This window comes from Elephantulus edwardii, unplaced genomic scaffold (assembly GCF_000299155.1).
Source record: "Elephantulus edwardii isolate Elephantulus edwardi_28Jun2011 unplaced genomic scaffold, EleEdw1.0 scaffold00013, whole genome shotgun sequence".
Lineage (NCBI taxonomy): Eukaryota > Metazoa > Chordata > Mammalia > Macroscelidea > Macroscelididae > Elephantulus > Elephantulus edwardii.
This window is the reverse complement of record NW_006399763.1, coordinates 7,541,279-7,563,394: the sequence shown is the minus strand read 5'-3', so window position 1 is coordinate 7,563,394 and position 22,116 is coordinate 7,541,279. Positions and strand designations below refer to the sequence as shown.

At 39.3% G+C, this 22,116-nt stretch overlaps 1 protein-coding gene across 1 annotated transcript in view; it reads right to left on the bottom strand.

Annotated features, from left to right (window-relative positions):
• Positions 1–15,438, bottom strand: part of BVES (blood vessel epicardial substance) — a 59,167-nt gene extending 43,729 nt beyond the window's left edge. Inside the window, exons 1-4 of the mRNA XM_006881184.1 lie at positions 15,225–15,438; positions 12,392–12,516; positions 7,215–7,402; positions 5,230–5,338 (exon numbers count right to left, since the gene is read on the bottom strand). Coding sequence (XP_006881246.1) covers positions 5,230–5,338; positions 7,215–7,402; positions 12,392–12,516; positions 15,225–15,438 — 636 coding nt within the window. The remainder of the gene's footprint in view (positions 1–5,229; positions 5,339–7,214; positions 7,403–12,391; positions 12,517–15,224) is intronic.
• Between the last annotated feature and the right edge of the window lie 6,678 nt (positions 15,439–22,116).

Here is a 22,116-nt window from a genome sequence, read left to right as displayed (position 1 = left end):
GCGTGCTGCCTTTTGAAATCTTCTATTCAGCTCTTTAGTGTCTTGAATTCTTCCTTGTGCTTTGGCTTCTCTGAGCTCCAGTGCAATATTTAGAGTCTCTTCTGACTCTAAATATTGGTCTTTTCTTCCTCTTCTGTCTTTGCAATGATCGTCTGCACTCTTCCTGGATGATACCCTTGATATCCTCCCACAGCTCATTTGATCTTCGCTCATTAGTGTTCAAGGCCTCACACCTGTTCCTGAGGTGGTTCTGAAGTGGATGTTGATGAGTCTTTCTTTAAGCCTGATGCCACATCCTCCTCATAGAGCCCTGTTTTGTGGCCAATCTGTTCCACAAATAGATTAAAAAGATACGGAGATAGGACATATCCTTGGCATACACACCTTTCCTGCTTTTGAACATGCAGTGTCTCCTTGCTCTGCTATGACTACTTACTGCCTCCTAGTCCAAGTATAGATTTCACTTAAGCACAATCCAAGTGTTCTGAGATTCCCATTCTTCTCAGAGATAGTCACAGTTTGTTGTGATCCACACACTCAATGCCTTTGCATAGTTAAGGAAACACAGACATTTCTCTGGTGCTCTCTGCTTTCAGCTAAGACCCATTTAACATTGGCGATAATATCCCTAGTGCCATGGCCTCTTATAAACCCTGTCTGCACATTTTGTGGTTCTCTGTTGATGTGTTGTTTCAGTCGGTTTTGGATATTTTTCAGCAGAACCTTGCTTGCATGTGATATTAATGGTATTGTTAAATAATTTCCACACTCTGATGGGCCACCATATTTTTGGAAGGGGAACAAATATGGATTTTTTTCTAATCAGTTGGCCAGGTGGCTGTCCTCTATATTTCTTGGCACAACTTGGTAAGTGTGTGCAGTGCAGCATCTGTTTGTTGAAATATGTTAGCTGGTATGCTGTCAATTAGTGGGGCCTTGTTTTTTGCCAATTGCTCCAGATCAGCTTGAACGTCCTCCTTCATCACCAAAGGCTCTTGCTCGTATGTTATTTCATAAAATTCCTCTATGCCAGCCAATTCTTTTTGGTAAAGTGACTTTGTGTACTCCTTCTATCTTCTTTTGATGCTTCCTGGGTCATTTAACATTCTGCCCAAAGCACACTTAAGTATTGCAACTCGAGGTTTGAATTTGTTCTTCAGTTCTTTAAGCTTAAGAAATGCTGAGCAACCCAGCTATCTATGGCCATCTGATATTCAACAAGGAAATCAAAGCTATCAAATGCGGAAATGACAACCTCTTCAAGAAATGATGTTGGCAAAACTGGACTTCCACTTGCAGACAGCTGAAAACAAGATGCACATTACACCCCATACATCAAAATCAACTCAAGGTGGATCAGAGACCTGAAAGTAAAGCCCCAAAGCATAAAATTCATAAGAGACAAACTAGGATCAAGCTTAGAAGGACTAGTCTATGGTATAAAGAGACTGCCAAATACAGCCAGATATGCACAATCTCAAGAGGATAAAATTAATGAATGGGACCTTCTAAAGATTAAATCCCTGCACGCATCAAAACCTTTTTCCAACAGGGTGAAACAAACATATGATAATACCATTTCAGACAAGAGTCTCATAATGAAAGTTTACAGAATAATCAAGTCTCCACAAGAAAGAAATTGATAATCCAATTACAAAAATGGCAAAAGACATGGAAAGACTTTTCACAGAGGATGATATTCAGATGCCAATAGATACATGAAGAAATGCTCCAAATCACTGGCAATAAGAGAGATGCACAATGAGATATCATCTTACCCCAGTAACAGTGGCAGAGTTCAACAAGACAGTAAGTAATAAATGTCAGAGAGGATATGGCAAGATAGGAACTCTTACACATTGTTAGTGGGATTATAAAATAGTATAACCACTCTGGAAGGCAATTTGGCACTTTCTCAAAAAGCTGAACATAGAAATTTCACATGACCCAGCTATTCCACTGTTTGGAATGTACCCTGAGAAAATGAGAACTGAGGCACAAACTGAGACTTGTACACCAATGTTCATAGTAGCCTTATTCAATGTCACAAGAACAAGGAAAAAGCCCAGATGTCCAGCTATAATCAAATGGATTGAGAAATTATGGTACATTCATGCAGCAGCAATGATACTGTAAATTATTACCTAACTTAGGAGGGACTGGAGAGCATTATGCTGAGTGAACTAACTCAGTCCCATAAGGACAAATACTGTATACGACCATTATTGTAGAGTGAATATGAAGATCCAAAGCAAAGGGGAAGAGTGGAGGCAGAAGGATGAGGATGGGGGGGCGGGGGTGGCGTGGAATTAATCATGTAGTTGTACAATTTGATGGGTGGAGGGGTGAGGGAAATTGGAAGAATCTAGGCTGAAAAACAATGTATTTGAATTTTGTAATTAACTAGCATAAAAACAAAACAAATTCTAAGGGAGTTCAGCCCTTTTGATTTTCTGACACCAGCTTTTTGCTCATTTCATTATAATACTTTGCTTTGTCTTCCCATGCTGCCCTTTGAATTCTTCTGTTCAGTTCCTTAACATCTTATCTCTTCCCTTTCCTTTGGCTTCTCGGAACTCTAATGCAATACTCAGAGTCTCCTCTGACATCCATTTTGGCCTTTTTCTTTTTCCTCCATCTTTGTAATGACCTTTTGCTTTCTCCATGGATGACAATTTTGATATCTGGTCTTTGCTCATTAGTATGTAAGGCATTAAACCTATTCCTGAGATGGTCTATAAATTCAGGAGGGTTGGACTCAAGGTCAAACTTTGGTTCTTGTGGATTTGATTGGATTTTCTTTAGCTTCAGTTTGAACTTGTATACAAGGAGGTGATGATCTATGACCATCAAATAAAAACCATGCTCTGTACTGCACCATCGTCATAATTCCTTCCAATAGGCCCAGGTAGTAAGAAGTTGGCCTTGGGAGCATGAAATGTTTTTCATTTGGGAACTTGCTCCACAAAGAGGCAATATAATCCTACCCAGATATGCAACTGTTATTTTCACTCTTGAGTATTTGCCAACAGGAACATTTTGTAAACAAAGCATAATCTCTCCCCAAGGCTTACTTTGATGGATTTTGTTCCAATTGTACAGGATGCAAATTTGACATCAGTAGTTTTCATCCAATAATGAATCAGGAAATATCATTTAGACTTTCTCCAGAGAAAAGCTGGTTAGTCTCTGAGAAGACTGAGCCGATATCCTTCACCTAGTTATCATACCTCAATTTTGCATGTACTTTGGAATCTGCAGCAATTATCAGAAACTTTTCTTAACTCCATCTTATTGCTGTCAAGTCAGAACCAACTCAGAGCTGAATTTCTATGGGGTATCTGAGGATGCAAATCACAACGGTGATGAATGTCCATCTTTAGCAGTCTAAGTAACTGGTAGATTCCAGTTGCCAGGGAGGCCCAGCCTTTGGCTCAGCAGTAAAGCTCTCTGAAAACTATACCACTAGACTCAAACCCAAGTGCTCAACAAAAAAATAACTGCCATCAGCACCAAGAATTCCAGCTGTTTAAATGCAATGGCGAAAATATAATATACCCTGAAATTTAGTGGAAAATACTGTACATGTTCATGTTTCTGTTCCCTCTGGGACCACTTACAGCTGGAAACAAAGGACGTTTAGTTTCCATCCTCTCCTCACATCTCAGTCTCTTCAAGACTGAGAGATGCCCAGGGTATTATACAAAACTGCCTGTTACTGTACACAGGAGAAATGGACGCAATGGATAAATGGCCTGTGGAGATGTGAGGAGGTCAAGAAAAGAAGGTGAGAAAAAAAGAAGTTTCCCTCTACCAGTCTGTAGATGGTATGATGAAAGGTACAATAAAATGCAGTGCACAGCTGTCCCAATACACAAGGTGAGGAAATAAGTTGAAGAGAGGAGGAATGATACTATGCCTCTATATCTCCATCCCAGTCATTTCTGAAACAGTGCTGTGGCACTGTGATGAGCTATAACTTAAAGAAGCAGGGCAGTTACTCATGCATTACTCACTCAGGCAGAACAGAATTGGACAAGGCTAAAACCACTGTAAATAAGGAAAACAAAACTATATCTCTGTGAGTTCTTTATATCCACCTTTATATCCACCTTTGTGGGTCCCAAAAAGACTCTATAAGAAGATTTTTCCAGTAAGAAATAGTGAGTTTCTTCTCTCTGGTGGTTGCATCCTCTTCCATTCCATTTCCTACCAAGTATATTTCATACAGAAACTGAGACTAAACAAACCACTCACCCATTTTCATAGATACTTGACTACCAGTAACCAAGTAAGTAAGCAAGAGGGATGAGGACACAGAAAGTCCAAGATACCAAAGCATTTTATATTAAGTCAGATAAAGAGCACATGCTCACACTCCAGTCTTTGCCCATAAATGCATTCATTCAATATAAAAGGGTTAAAGGGATTGTTGTTGTTGTTGTTTGGTGCCGTTGAGTCGTAGACGACTCATAGCGACCCTATGAACGAACAGCCTGAGCACTGTTCGTCCATGGAGTTTCTGGAGGCAAATCATTTCGGAAGTGGATGCCTCTCCTGTTTCCAGTTAAAGGGATTAGGATTTTTTTTTAAAAAAGAAAGATTATTAAAATGTTTTCTAGGGGAGCTCTGGTGGCCTAGTGGCAAGGAGCTGCAACTACAATCCCAGAGGTGAACGGTTCGAATCCACCAGATGCTCTGCCAGGGAAGGAGGGATAATTTCCTCCTGTACCAGTCAGATCTGATTTGATGGTACACTCACACAAAAATAATAAAATAAAATTAAAAAATATGTTTCCTAAGGTACCAATTTCTTAGCTCTCCCTAATAAAAATATCCAATATTAATGTTTTAGGACAACGAATTTCCTAATATTGTTGTTTTCCTTTTTTTCACATCATAAAAATACCAGATTTTTTCACAAGAAATTTAGAAAAATTCAAAGAAGCAAAAAGGGAAGGAAGTAAAAAGTAAACTCATAATCCAGAAATAATAGGTGGTAATGCTATAATCAAATTAGTATCTATTTTCCTAAGTATTTTTTACACACATTGATGTAGACTATTTTGCTTAGGTTTTAAAAAAAAAATGGCATCAGAGAATTCATACTATTTAGTAAGTCTTATCCCAACAAATTCTGGGTACTATTTTGTGAATCTTAATAATATGTTTTGGGTTTTGAAGAAGACATAAGGTCATTTAAATCTCAAATATCATATCAGAACATACCTGGAATTTTTCATCCTTGTGCATCTGAGTTGATCTAAATTCAGGAGAATCGATAAAGGCACAGGGGTAAATGTTATGCAGAAAATGTCCTCGGTAGGAGACCTTCATTCTGATAACAAAAATAAATGTTAATAATAACCACAAAGCATTTCACAAATAACATAATGACGCCTAATGTTCCATTTTACCAGTATGTGTTGTGCATTAAAGTTTTAGAGACTCCCAAACTGACTGATAAGTGTTGACTGACAAAAGTATAACTATAAATGATAATTAATAAATAAGTGTGTTAATAGGTTAGGCTACTACCTAAACAATTAGTGGTCTGAATCTACCAGTTGCTTCATGGGACAAAGATGAGGCAGTCTCATCTTGCAATGTTAAATGGATGGAAGGTCATCATGAGTTTGAAATGACTTGAAGGTAGTGGTTTGAGTTTGGACTGTAAGGCACAAGTATTTCTTTCAAAACAATATGAAAAAGTAAAATAAAAGAGAGCATCTGTCTTGAACCAGGCATAATATGACTTCCCATCAACTGATGTGTCTGAATGGTTATTATCTGTATTACACTTGGCATGACAATATATTTCATCATTCAAACTGGGATTTTTTTTGAGCATGAAAGCAGTGATATAAATAATTCTAGAACCACAAACATTTATTCTTACAAAACCAATAACCCTACAAAAACCAAATAAAAAACACTTTAAAATACTGAGAAGCTTCTTGAGTTTTAATGTCTATTTTAAGTCCATTTTCATTTTGACTTAAGACTTTAAAAAGGAAAGGTTGTGACAAGTTATTAAAAATTACAAATCCTGGTATCAATAAGATTCAGAGACGTAAACTCAAATATACTGTTCTACAACAAAACTTCAATTTAACTCTCTGCACATTCTGTTTTAGTACTTTTCTTTGCAATGAGCTGGAATGAGAGAAAAACTCCTTAGGAGAGAAGAACTCCTTAGGTAGTTCTCAAGTTGAAGGAACTGAAAAACAAATTTAAGCCTGAAGTTGCAATACTTAGAGATGCGATGGGTAAAATCTTGAACGATCCAGAAAGCATCAAAAGAAGATGGAGGGAATACAGAGAATCTCTGTACTAAAAAGAATCGCCTCACACAGAAATGTTTTGGGAAGTATCATATGACCAAGAACCAACAGTAATGAAGGAAGAAGTTCAAGCAACACTGAAGGCATTGGCAAAAGAAAAAAAAAATAATAAGGTCCTAGGAATCGATGGGATACCAATTGACATGTTTTAGCTAACAGATGGAGCCCTGGACACACTCCCTAGTCTGTGCCAGGATATGTGGAAGATAGCTATCTAGCTGACTGACTGGAAGGGATCCATAATTGTTCCTATTCCCAAGAAAGGTGATCCAACAGAAGGTGGAGATTATCAAATAGTATTAATATCACATGTAAGCAAAATACTGCTGAAGATCATTTAAAAATGGCTAGAACAGTTCATTGAGAACTGTCAAAAATTCAAACTAGGTTTGGAAGAGGCCATGGCACCAGAATATAATTGCTGATATCAAATGGAACCATGATTCTAAACCAGCTTCATCTGTCTTACTTTGGGAATGTTGCTAGGACAGGCTATTACTTGAAGGGCAATGTGCTCAGAAAGGTGCAGAGTCAGTGAAGGAGAAGAAGACCTTAACCAGATGGACTGACCCAGAGACTGGGCTCACATATGTCAGAGATGATGAGGATGGCACAGGATAGGCCAGGGTTCAGGTGTGTTGTCCATGAGGTTGCTGTGAGTTGTACTCAACTCAATGGCACCTAGAAACACAACTCTGGCCTAACTGCAACAACAGTCATAAAATGAAATCTTACCAACAACAAACCATCACCACCTCCTCCATCCATTGGCAATATTCTCTCATTTATTTCTCATTTACTTATTACCCAGGGACAAGGACAAACTTGTTAAGGGCAAACTGAGAACATCCATTTTCAAAGAGCACTTACTTTCCCTTCAAAAGGATGCTCAGGCGGTCATCAACAGAAGTTTTGTCCTCCACAGCGTAAGTCTGACCTTTTTTCAAGGTTTGAATTATGCAAAACTGTCCAGTCAATCTTTTGAACAAATCAGGAGACACACGGAGTGGTTCAAACAATCGCCGGTAGACGGTGTTGAGTTCCTTCTCGATCTTGACCTGACATGCAGTAAGGAGATGTTATATTAATGCAGCACCCCTGAAATACTGACTTCTGCTGTGTAGACATGTTTCTGGGGATAAACAAATCCTTGATGCCATCATCCCTCAGTATTAAGTCCATTGAATCTCACACAGTGTAAGCAGTGATACACATTTCTGTTCTTTATTCTAAACGGTCATATTTTGAGTTAAATTGAACTCTAAGAGTATATGGGAGAGATGTGCACTATTAAGACACTTCTTGTTACAGCAACTGTCAAGGCTTTCTATATTTTGACACATTTACCTTCCCTATTTTAGCTCCACTTGCAGTAACACAAAACCTTTTCTTGTTTAAGAAACTTCTTTATCACAAGGAAAAAAAATTACATTATCTTTTAAATATAGCATGGTAATAAATCCAAATAGCAATCAATGTTGACATGAGAATAATGCACACAACTAAACATTTTATCTCCATGTAATTATTATTTAATACACCGATATAGAAAACCAAACACATCTGCAATCACAGCTACTCTTTTATTTATTCTGAGGCAAGGAGGAGAGAAAAAGATGCAAATGGCTTCCGGTGTAGCAGTTTCATCCTATGCCCAAATGAACTCTGTAGAGTGGAGAATCCACTGGTGAGTAAAGCTGGCTACTAGAGGAAGCTTTCTTGCGGGTAGTGCCTAATATACTGGGTTGCTAAGTAAAAGATGAGCTGTTCCAATCTACCAGTCACTCAGCAGGAGAAAAGATGAGCAGTCTTCTCCCATGAAAATGTATGGCCTAAGAAAGTTAATGCTACATCAGTTGAAATGAGGAGTTGAAGCTGACTAAAAGGCAGGAAAAGAAATTAGGAGCTCTGGTGACCTACTCTGTAAGGAGCTGCACTGCCAACCCAAAGGCTTCACTTCTCTGGTGGTTCAAACCCACCAACAGCTCCAGGGGAGATGGACAATCTCCTCTCAGATGATTTAAAGCCTTGGAAATCCAATGGAGGGTCAGCTGAGTTGGTTCCAATTCAACAACAAGGAGGAAGAGGAAGAGAAAAGCAGAACTGCTTATTATCCAAGGCCCAGGGAATGCCCCTGCTGGGCCCATTTTAGTCTCTGAAAGTCATATTCACTGTGAGTCTAGAATAGGTACACTAAGAAGCTCGACCAAGGTCAAAAGAATTGCTCACACTTCACTTTGGCATTTGCAATGCTCATAGTTGCCCTACTGTTTCACTTTAATGAGTGGTTTATATTTTTTTTTTAAAAAAAAGAAGGCTTACAGTTCGAGATGCTAAGTGATTTACCTATTTGGTGCCCATAACTTCAGCAATATCTGAACCTTACGCTTTAAGGTTTCAGCAAGTTCTGATAGTTATGACTATAATCTCCCTTATTACTACTATATATCATCTATTACTATCACTCCAGAGCTTCAATAATGAGCTTTTAAAATAATTTATTTGCACATGTGCCCCACTTCGAGCATGCACTCCAGCTAATGTGGCAGAGTAATGAGCACATTAACTGAGGGATCTACTGACCCATTCATAACCGTTCCTCCTGCAAATCCCAGCGCAAATCTCAACTCTTTCATGACGTCTTTATTTTCCTCTTTGAAGCACCTACTCATCAAAAGCTTTTTTGAGTGCCTAAACTTTGGGCTGGTTGCGGCTTGTGATGAGGAATACAATATTAAGAACAGCACACTAAATTATTTTTCAAGTATTGATGACTTTGAGTGTGTTTATGGAGAAGAATTCTGAATATCCTATGGGCTGTCAAAAGAACAAACAAATACATCACAAAGAAAATGCAGCCAGAGGGTTCCTTGGAGGCAAAGATGATAAAATTTTGTCTCCCATACTGTGAGCATGTTGTTATATTTTGGGCATGAGGTTATTCTTTGGTAAGGGACATCATGTTTGGAAAGGTGAAAGGTCAGGGAAGGAGAAGAGTCTCAGAGAGAAGGATTGATAAAACAGTAACTGCAGCCTTGGGGTCGAGTATGTTGAAGATTATAAGGATGGTGTTGGATAGGATACAGTTCAAATCTGCTGTTCACAGGGTTACTATCAGTCATAATCAACTCAACAGCACCTGACAATAACAACAACAATCCTTGTGAGGCCCACTGTGGCGGCGGTTAAACCATTTGGCAGCTAATTCACTGTGTGATGGTTTCAACTCAGCTGCTCCTTGGCAGAAAGGTGAGACACTGCTTCTAAAAGATTTACAGGAAACCCTATGGGGCAGTTCTGCTCTGTTCAGCAGGGCCGCTATGAGTCAGAATCGACTTGATGGCAGGGTATTGGGTTTGTTTATTTTTTTTTTTAGCTCCTTTGAGATTGCACATCCCTTCAGCAACGCTCTCCCATGATCAGATTTGGCTATAGTACTTCCTATAGTGGACTCAGTGTTGTAGTTAGATGCCACTGAGTCCACTCCAACTCAAAGTGACTCTATGAATGACAGATCAGACTCTATCAACAACAGATCTGTGTTCTCCTCAAGATCTCTGAGAGGCTTAGCCCACTGCTGCAGTCACTGTATCAGTCCATTTATAGAGGGTCTTCTCTTTATCTGAATCTCCACCTTTCCTAGCATGACACCTTTTTTTTAAGGACTGTCAAATTCCTCAAAAGGATATATCCACCCTTCTATGAAATTGGCACTGAAAGCGAAGAAGGAAGCCCTTGTGCCTCCCAAAACTGAAGCCAAAGTAAAGGCTTCAAAACGGAATGAAGGGCATCCACAGCCACAGAGGAAGAAAAAAAGAAGATCCGCACATCATCCACCTTCGGGCGACCTAAGATGCTGAGACTCCGAAGGCAACCCAAATACCCCTGGAAGAGCGCCCCCAGGAGAAACAAGCTTGACTACTATGCCATCATCAAATTTCCCCTGAGCACTGAGTCAGCCATGAAGAAGATAGAAGATAATAACACATTTGTGTTCATTGTGAATGTCAAGGCCAACAAGCACCAAATAAAACAAGCTGTAAAGAAGCTCTGTGGCACTGATATGGCCAAGGTCAACACATTAATTAGGTCTGATGGAGAGATGGAGGCCTATGTTTGACTTGCTCCTGACTATGATGCTTTGGATGTTGCCAACAAAATTGGGATCATTTAAATTAAGTCCAGCTGGCTAATTCTAAATACAAATTTTTCTCACAAAAAAAAGGGGGGGATATATCCAAGTCCTAACCCCGGTACTGGTACCCTCATAGGAGAAAAAAGAAGAAAACACACAGAAAGACATAGTGGAAAATGATATGTGGGAATAACAGATTGCAAGGGAACTGTGGGGCCAGCAGATATTGGAGGGCAACAAAGGGATCTCCCTTCAAGTCTTTAAAGAGTGAATACCTGTGCAAACCTCTAGAATTTGGACTTCTGGATTCTAGAACTAGGAGAGAATAATCCTCTATTGTTTTAAGCAATCAACTTGGTGGTATTTTTTACAGTGGCTCAAGGAAAGCCATGCTACTTGCTTTGGCTAACGATGTTTGAACAGAAGTGATGCATGGCACTTCTGAGGAGACCTCTAGGAGAAACTGGTATTTCTTGCTATATTTTCTCTCTGCAAGGATGCAAGTCCAAACAAAGTTTGCTATTCAGCAGAGACAGTGAAATAAATGAAATATGTGGAACAGAATCACAGCTGCCAGAGCTGCCAGGGTTGACATACAAAGTGAGAGGAAAAAAAACCTGTTGCAATTTAGAGTCAAATTTGTGCTTATTACACAGCACAACCTAGGAAAAAATGATTAACACTGTAAGCAAAGCAGGTATGTTGAAACATAATGTGAATGAACAATTGTGTGAAACACTATGTATATGAACTTTGTAAGCAAGCCAATATATTTTTGAAAAACCAGAAATACTATGTTTGAGAAGGTTGCTATCTAGTAGAATGCCTATTATATAATCATCTATCTCATTAATATTGTAATTTCCTGTGAAGTGTTTTGTTTCTAATAGTTCTTGCTACAGGCACGTCTGGTCTCGACACTTAAACAATAGATATGCCTGAGGTGAATTCCTGGAGTGCTGTTATTTTCTTACTCATATACATCTTTCCCCTCTGTGCCATCTAAGAAACACACCAAAATAAATTGAAAGGGACAGCAAAATACTGGGGGTTTGTAACAATTCACCAAAAATGATAATTTCCTTAAATGACGATTTGGGGCATAAGAAAAAAATTACATAGTTGCTGCCCTAAAACTAGCAGGATTATTTGTTAATTACTAATATGTCTATATGTGCACAGGGATGTTGGGTAAGGAAGACCGAAGAAGAACTGATGCCTTTGAATTGTGGTGTTGACAAGGACTATTGAATATACTGTGGACAGCCAAAAGAACAAACAAATCTATTTTGAATGAAGTGCAGCCAGAGTACTCCTTAGAGGCAGAGATAGCGAAACTTTGTCTCACTTACTTTGGGCTTATTTTCAGGAGGAACAAATCTTTGGAGAGAAACATCGTGCTGGGAAAGAAGAATCAGTGAAAGAGAAGATCCTCTAGGAGATGGATTGACATCGTATCTAGTACAATGAGCTTGAGCAAGGCAGAGATCGTGAGATGGCACAGGACAGGGCAAGGCGCAGATTATTCAGAGTCACTATGGGTCATAGTCAACTTGAGAGCACTAACAACAACAATATGCTTATGGGAATTCTCTATTAGCCATTAATGTTACAACTAGGCAAAGATATTTCCAAGTCGCATTTAAATACCAATAGACAAGCAGTCTAAGAAGAGAAGACACTGTTCACATTCTTCATGTCTAAGCAGCTCTAACAATTAAACACATTTGTAAGTCATTTTCATGGTATTCAAATGTCTTACTTTCAGGTATATATAAATGGAAAGTAATATACAGAGAAATGGCATTAATGCAACTTAAAGATGTTAAGTGTTCTCAAGTTTGAACACGGTACTTTTACAAGATTATTAGCTTTAAAATCTTTATCTAATTAATTCATTTTCAGCAATTACCGGTCTTTTCTTGTACAAAAGATATGAAAGATGCAAAATGTTGATACCCAGGAACACAGAGTTCCAGATCATTATATCCAAGGCACATCGGTAGAGAGTGGCCCAAACAATGTAGAGAGTACATCCTGTTGAAGAGCAAAGTCAACATGTTAGGTGTCTAGAATGTAGTATCTGCATGCAGCTGAATAAATGCGTACATAAAGTAAACTCATTGTAAAGAAAATATTTAAGCATTACTAAAAAAACCCCAACACTACACTCAAGTTCCTTTTTGAGTATTCTTCTGATTACAAAATAAAACATGCTGTGATGTAGAAAATTTGTAAAGTATCAAAAACATTTTTTTAAAATGGCAAAAAAATTCCATAATCCTACAGCACCTAATAATAAATAACACTGAACATTTACATTTAGTCCTTCCTTAGAATTTTTACTTTATGTAGTTTTACCTGGTAGAAAACCTAATTCATAAACAATTTAAAAATCTACTGTTTGTAATTTTTTGCCGTGAGTTCCCCATTTCACAGAAACTTTTTAACATCGCTTGTAATGACAACCAGAGGTTAAATTAGTATTCATTTCACCATCCTCCTCCTGTTGGGCAGATGAGTTTGTTGGGGTATGATTTTTTTCCCTAATATAATCAGCAACAATGTATTTGTACATAAAAATGCAACCAATTTGTGCTTACTTAGGGTAGATTCCTTCAAATCAAGGTGAATAAACTTTACAGGTTTTTTATGATATTAAAGAAAATTTATACAAATTTGCAATCCTACCAGTTAGGGAATCAAGTTGCCAACACCAAAAAAATTTGAAAGTCTTAGAAGAGTTAATATTTTTATTTAAAATACAACTGTCGAAATGGTACAACTATATCAATCACACACACACATACACACAGACACACACAAACTGACTTTCTAATTAAATTACAAAGTTATGTATTTGCAATTTTTGCTTCCTAAGAATGATCTGAGGCATATGAATGATTTGGGGTATATGAATAATAACCTATATGTGAACAATGAAATAACATTTAAATGATACGGCAAAGCAAATATTTAAAGATGCCATTGCACTGCTATTTATATAGTTCAACAGTTCCTACATTCAGTGGGATCAACTTTCTTGGGAATGGAAACAAATATGGACCTCTTTTAATATGGATAATTTTCATTATAGTGCTTTGAAGTGGTTCTTATTCAATATGTTGGTCCTTCTGCTATAATTAACCTTGTTAAAATAAAGCATATATCCCATTCTCCAACTTGGAATCCTCAGTCAGCATCATCTCTCATATCCAAACAAATGCCCCGCAGTGAGACTCTGCATCTTACTATTCTAAGCCAAAGTAACTCTCAAGTCCATCCTTCATCCCCCCACTACAAAAGTTCTCCACTTACCATCTTTGGTTGGGATAGAAAGATGAAGTTTTCTCCTAACTGGTAGCCCAGCCTCTCACCAGTCACTACAGATCCCTCATCCCCAACCTGTACCTTCTCCAAACTCTCCTCAATGATGCAGCCTGACTACATTATTATGATAAGTTTTCCCCTTAAAAAAAATCAAGAGGAAAAGTCTACATTCCCTCGCATGTCACAGAAACCCTACAACCTGTATGCTAGTTCTACAACTCCTTCCTACTGTCACGACTTTCAGGCACAATGTTACTGTCATATTGAAGGTGCCTTCAAGTTAAAATATTCTGCAGATCCAAACTTTGCCCTATCCAATGCCATCTTCACGATCTCCACCATGCTCAAGCCCACTATTATGGCTACTATGCCAACCCACCTCAATGAGGGTCTTCCTCTTTTTCACAGACCCTCTATTTGTCTCAATATGCTGCCTTTCCCAAGGACTATAGCGTCTTTACAACATGCCCAGAGTATGTAAGGTGAAGTTCCCTACCCTTGCCTCTTAATTCCCCAAGACGCTGTATTTTCCTTTTCTCTGTGCCCTGTGCCTGTAGTGCTGCATGCACTCACACTTGGAGGAGTCCTATTCATCGTTAAAAAGCAAGACCCACTGTCCTCTGCTCGGTAGCACCTTGTTTCACCTTCCTACTGGTTCTCTCACCTCTCAATTCCCTCCCCCACTGGGTGTGCACCGGTATCACAGCCACAGTATGACTGTCCACCTGCTTCTCTGCTAGATCCAAGACTGTCTTTCTCAAGGATGGGTCCACCTTCTTTAATCTTTTTCTGACACTTTACAGGTGCTCAAAATGCATGTGAACAAACAGATCGAGGAAATAGCCATGTAGAGAGTAATTTGTCAAAAATCACTGACTAAAATAATAGTTTTTCTACAATTGAAGAGTTTTTCTGATATTTGGAAAATCCTTGGATATTGTTAGGAGTAGCCAGTCCTTGGAACAGTACACCACTCTCGGACAGATGGAGGGCCAGGGAAAGAAGAGACAATCCTTAATGAGATGGATTGGCACAGTAATGCTACCAATGGGCTCAAGCGTGAGAGACATGAGGAAAATGGCACAGGACGGGGAGGGTTCAGGTCCATCGTTCATAGGGTCACTATAAGTCATATCAGGTCCGTCGTTCATAGGGTCACTATAAGTCATAGTCAATTTGATGGCACCTAACAACAACACAACAACAAAATAAAACAAAACAACATATACTTTTATTCTAAATATTGGAGAGAGAGAGATGTGAACATGGGAAGATCTATATTGTAAATTACTAAAACATTGCTATTTAGATCATGAAGACTTTACATTATACATTATAGGCCTACCAAACAATACGCTGAAGCCCTGAATACAAATCCAGTTATAAACAAGTTACAAAAAACCTAAGTAACTCACCTAGAGTTAACATTCCTCTAAGGAGTATCATATGAAGATGAAGAGTAGTAGGAATAACCAACCCGATTGCAAAACAAATATTTGCTGTATGGAAAACAAGATGATGGATCTCTCTCCAGTTTTCACAGGTGGTTCCATTGGAAGGCACAGACAACTTGGAGGTGAAACCTATTGTAGTTGGTTCGATCAATGGATTGGACTCAGTATAATTCATCTTGAAAATCCCTGTAAAAATCAGTAAACAAAAGAACAATCACAGAAACTGCAGCTATGCCTGATCACCCCAGTAAGAGTTATATCAAAATAACTTCTGCAAGATATATTTGGTAAGTATGAGAGCAAAGTTCAGATCTGTTTTCTTAGGGTTGCTATGAGTTGTAGTTGACTTGATGGCATATAACAACAGCAACATTGTTGGTAAACAAATTCTTCTATTTACCAATAATTCATGTTAATGAATTAGATAGTAGGTGTATTTATTAATAAAAATTCTAGTTCTAATGTTATATAAAATGTATCCATTTTCTTATTTGTAAAATTATTGTATTAACACCTTACTTGTCTCACGATGAAATAAGATAAAATGTATAAAATATTTAGGATAGTTACAACTAGTCTCTGATAGACTTATTTTCTTATATATTCACTGATATGTATACAAGAGATATTTGTGTGCTGTTGTTGTCTACCATAGAGTCAGAACTGACCCATAGCTGACCCTCTCGTGGGTTTTCAGAGGCAATTAATCACATGACAGGAGACTACCCATCTTTCTCCTACATGACAGCTGGTGGATTTGAACTGCATGCCTTCAGGATTGCAGCACAGCTTCTTGTCAGTAGGCCACCAGAGCTCCCTATAAGATATATATATTGTTGTTGTTTTGTGCCATCGAGTCAAACCTATGTACAACAGCTAAACCCTGTTCTATCTTTAGCCAACCTTAATGTCTCTGACATACCTACGTCCATTACCCCAGTCACTGAGTCAATCCATCTCATCCAGGGTCTTCCTCTCTTGAACTGTCCCTCCACCCTTTTAAGCATGAAATTCCTCTACAAGAACTGGTCCTCCTGGCAACATGCCCAAAGTATGTCAGACAAGTTTCAAAATTCTTGCCTCCAAGGAGCAGCCTGGTTTCACCCTCTCTAGGATGAACTTTTTTATGCTCCCAAAAGTCCATGGTATAGTCAATACTCTTTCAGCACCATGACTCAAAGGCATCTATTCTTCTATTATCTTTAGTCATTGTCCACCTTTCTGATGCATAGCAAGTAACTGCGAAGACCAAGGCCTATACTATGTACAAATATATGCTCTATGCAATCAGAGAAACTTCTCTAGTAACAAACTATAGAAACGATCCCTAAAAGTAAGGGAGAAGGATGGGAAATCCCCCTCAGACAGCTATGGGTCAGTTTCGACTCGACAGTATATAACAAAAACAATAGCAACATATAAATATATATATAAGAAGTGTACTTGTGTGTATGTGAGAGAAAAGACAGAGAAAGAAGAATGAGGAAATCAGCTGATCTAAAGGACAATTAGCATTGTCCATTAATGTCAGCTATTAAAAATTATTTAGTCTTCCATTATATTCCTACTAGTGATATTACTGAAATCTAAGAAAAAGAATTAATGTATCAATTTTTTTAATACTTCCAAAAACATTAACACTCAGAAATTTACTATTTGAAAGCCTAGGATATTTGGAAGGCTCTATTTTTATACTGGGAGATCTGGTGGGCTCTAGTGCTACGAACCTATGCTGTAATCACAAATGCATGTGGTTCAAATCCACTAGCTCTCCGTGGGAGAAGGATGGACAATCTCCTATGCAATTGTTAAATTATATATGTTGTTGCCATTGTGTACCATAGAGTTGGAACCGACCCAGAGCTGACCCTCCAGTGGGTATTCAGAGGTAGTACTCGTGTTAGAGGAGATTAGAAAAGATTCACCTCATCTTTTTAGGTCCTCATTGGATCTTTCCTAATTCCCTCACACATCTCACTCTGCCTAATAAACTCTGTTATCCTAGTGATTCCCACCTTTCCCACCCACTGCCTCCATTCCTTTCCCATTTAGGACATTTATGCACCTCTTAATAGTCATCCTTCTATTTTTAATATAAGGTCTTATGCAGTATTTGTCCTTTTGAGACTGAGTTTACTCAGCATAATGTTCTCTAGACTTCCTCATATTAAATAATATTTTATAAAATCATTGCTCCTTAGTGCTGCACAGTGTTCCATCATGTGAATGTACCACAATTTTTCAACCATTCATTTGTTGATGGACATTTGATTTGTTCCAATTTTCTTGCTATTGTGATTAATGCTGCTATAAACATAGATGTACAATTCTCTGTGTCTCAGTGCTACTGTCCTTGGGGTATATTCCTAGTAGTGGAATAGCTGGAGTGGTTGTGCCATTTTACAATCCCACCAGCAGTGGAGCTGTCGTTGTTGTTGTTATGTGCCATTGAGTCACCTGCAACTCATAACGACCCTACAGTATTATACAATAGCTCTGAAGCCTGCCCTGTCCTAAGCCAGTCTGACTCTGACACACCTACCCCCATTTCCCTAGTTAGTGTATAATTCCATCTCACTTGGGGTCTTCCTCTCCTGTGCTCTCCCTCCACCCTTCCGGGCATGATGTACTTTTCCAAGGACTGGTCCCTCCTGGCCACATGACCAAAATATGTGAGATGGACCTTCAAATTCCTAGCCTCCAAGGAGAAACTTGGTTTTACTCTCTCCAAGACAGACCTATTTGTTTTCTTGGCAGTCCATGGTATGTTCAAGACTCTTCTCCAGCCACAACTTGCAGGCACTGATTCTTTTTCTGTCATCCTTGCTCACTGTTCAGCTCTCTGATGCATAGCAAGTAACTGTGAAGATCATTGCCCGGATCAGGTGCACCCTGAAGCACACAGACACTCAGTTTTCAGAAGGTCTCAATTACTGATTTTTATCTTCACCTGGTTGTGCCAAGATTATTATTGATGTTAGCTACCAATAATTTTATTCTGTTATGGTGACTCCAAGTGTACGGAGTAAAACAGTTAAAGAACATTGGTATTTCAAAGGCTGTGACCTCTCAGAAGTGGATCACCAGGTCTCTTTTCTAACCACCTCTGAGTAGGTTGAAATGCCAACTTTTGGGCAGTGTTGTTGTTGTTGTTGTTATGTGCCGTCGAGTAGTTTTCCACTCATAGTGACCCTATGCACAACAGCCCTAAACCCTGCTCTATCCTGCGCCAACCGCACTGCCTCTGACACACCCATCCCGATTACCCCAGTCACCAAATCAATCCATCTCATAGAGGGTCTTCCCCTCCTGCGCTGTCCCTCCACCCTCCCAAGCATGATGTCCCTCTCCAAGGACCCGCCCCTCCTGGTAGGTTTGTATTTTACAGTTTGTGTTACCTAGAAACAATTTCTCCTATCATTAATTGTACACATTTAGGCCTTGCAAAGCTTATATGGATTTAGAGGTTATGTGAATTATTCTGCTTCAGGAAAGATATTCCAAGTAGGGGCCTCAAACACCTTTCAATTTCCAATAAGGTTATACAAATGTCAATAGAGCTGTAAACAAGACATGGGGGCACAGGACCAGGAAATCTCTCTGAAAGGGTCAAAGGGAGATAGAATAGCATAGCCCCTTCCTGCCCAGAGCAAAAAAGCAGATAAAGAGCCCATAACCTAGTCCCATGAATTCACAGCATACCAACTGACATATTTCAGCAAACAGATGATGCCTTGGATGTACTCACCAGGTTATGGCAAGAAATCTGGAAGACAACTACCTGGCCAACTGAATGGAAGAGATCCAAAGAGGATCTGACAAAGTGCAGACATTACTGAACAATGTCACTAATACACACAAGAAAAATCTTGCTGAAGATTATAAAACACACAAACAACACAACTGGAGAAATATATCAACAGAGAAATGCTAGAAATACAAGCTGGGTTTAGATGAGGCCATGGCAGTAGGGGCTTTACAGACGATGTCAGATGGATCTTGGCTGAAAACAAAGAGTACCAGAGGAATGTATATCTGTGTGTCATTGACTATGCAAGGGCATTTGACTGTGTGGATCATAACAAACTGTGGCTGACTCTGAGAAGAATGGGAATCCCAGAATCATTGATTATGCAAAGGCATTTGACTGTGTGGATCATAACAAACTGTGGCTGACTCTGAGAAGAATGGGAATCCCAGAACATTTGATTGTGCTCATGTGAGAGCCATACCTGGACCAGAAAGCAGTCATCAGAACAGAGCAAGGAAATACTGTATGGTTCAAAATCAGGACAGGAGTGTGTCAGAGATATGACCTGTCTCCATACCTTTTCAATCTATATGCAGAACAGATCATTCAGGAGGCTGGGGTTTATGAGGAGAATGTGGCATCAGGATTGGAGGAAGACTCATCAACAACCTACATTATGAAGATTACATAAACTTGCTCACAGAAACTGATAAGGACCTCAAGCGTTTGCTCAAAATGGCCAAAGACTGTAGTCTTAAAAATTTATTGAAACTCAACCTCAAGAAAACAAAGATTCTCACTTCTGGGCCAATTGATAACACCATGATAGATGGAGAAGAGACTGAAATTGTTAACAATTTCAGCTTGCTTAGCTCCACAGTCAACACTCTTGACACCAGCAGTCAGGAAATCAAAAGACGAATTACATTAGAAAAATTTGCCATCAGGGACCTCTCCAGAGTACTTAAGAGCAATGATGTCAGGCTAGATACTAAGGTGTGTCTGATCCAGGCCATGGTCTTTGAAATTGCTTGCATTACAGAGTTGGACAACTCTGAGTCAGAGTTGACTAAGGATGACTGTTGAAGAATCAACACCTTTGAGTCATGGTGCTGGAGAAGAATATTGAACATGGACTGCCAAGAGAACAAACAGATTTTTCCTGGAGTGGGTAAAACCAAGTTGCTCCTTGGAGGCAAGGATTTTGAAACTCCATCTGACATACATTGAGCATGTTGCCAGGAGGGGCCAGTCCTTAGAGAAGAATATCATGCTTGGAAAGATGGAGGACATTACAAGAGATGAAAACCCTGAGGAGATGGGTTGATATAGTAACTGGGGTAATAAGGGTTAGTGTGCCAGAGATAATGAGATTGGCTCAGCTTAGGGCAGGATTCAGAACTGCTGTGCATAGGGTAGCTACCAGTATCAAATGACTCAATGGCATATAACAACAAGTCACAGGTGTCTGAATAAAAATACAACTCTTCTGGCATGAGGGTATTATTCTTTCAATGTTCTCTTTATATTAAGGGTTTTCTTAGAGGCAGAATTAGAATTAATCTCAATTTCTTCAAGAAGAAGAATGATGTTAAATGACAGGCTATCATTCATATAATAGTTGAGCACTCAGATGCCAACTGACAGGTTGATAGTTCAAATGCACCAGCTGCTCTTGTGGAATGTGGAGACCTAACAGTCTGCATGCATAAAGATTATAGCCAAGGCAACCCTATAAGGCAGTTCTACTTTGCTCTCTGTGGTCCCTATAAAATTGGAATCAATTAATAGCATATAACATCAATTTCTCATAAGCTAACATCAATTAGTCTAGAAGTACATGATAAAATTAATAATTACCATTTCTGTAGCAATTGTTATGGGAAAGTCTGCTGTTGGGGACCTTTCCAAAGTTCTGAAGAGCAATGGCGTCTCTCTGGAGACTAAGGTGCGTCTGATACAGGCCATGGTCTTTGCAATCACTTGTTATGCATCAGAGACTTGGACTAGTTTGACTAGGGAGGATAGAAGGAGCATTGATGCCTTTGAGCTGTGGTGCTGGAGAAGACTATTGAGGGTACCATGGACTGCTAGTAAAACAAACAGATTCATCCTGGAAAGGGTTAAACTGGGAGGCTCCTTGGAGGCAAGGATTCTGAGGCTCCGTCTAACATACTTTGGACATGTTGTAAGGAGGAACCGGTCTTGGAGAGGGACAGCGCAGGAGGGGAAGGCCCTCTATGAGGTGGATTGATTTGATTCAGTGACTGGGGTAATTGGGATGGGTGTATTGGTGACAGTGCGATTGGCACAGGACAGAGCAGAGTTTAGGGCTGTTGTACATAGGGTCACTATGAGTCACAAGCAACTCGATGGCACATAACAACAACAACAACATAGCATTTAGTGGTAAGAAGCTGCACTGCAATCACAAAGGCACATAGTCACCAGCAATTCTGTGGGAGAAGGATGGGTAATCTCTTCCCTTGTGATTAACTGCTTCTGAAAAAGCACTGGAGGGTCAGATATGAGCCAGTTTGGACTCAGTGGCACATAACAACAGCTTCAGCAGCTTCAGGGAACCCTGGTGGCCCAGTAGTAAGAAGCTGTCCCTGAATCCCAAAGGAACACAGTTCAACTCTACCAGCTGCTCTGTGGGAAAAAGATGGCCAATCTACTTTTGTGTTATTTACTTCCTCTGAAAATCTGCTGCAGGGTCAGCTACAGTTCAGTTCTGACTCGACACACTCAACAATGACAACAACAGCCTTTTAGGGAGCTCTAGTGGCCTAATGGTAAGAAGCTGTGCTTCAGTCCCAAAGGCTTGTGGTTCAAATCCACCAGCTGCAATCTTCTCCTGGGTGATTTACTACCTTTGAAAACCTGCTGGAGGGTCAGCTAGAGTCAGTACCAACTCGATGGCACACATAAAAAATAACACAGCATTTTAGGGAGGTCAGGTAGCCTAGTGTGTAGAAGTTGTACTGCCAACCCAATAGCTGCTGGTTCAAATCTACTATGGGAGAAAAAGAAGGGCAATATACAGCCCTGAAAAACCAGTTGGAGGGTCAGCTACAAGTTGGTTCAGATTGGAGAGCAATG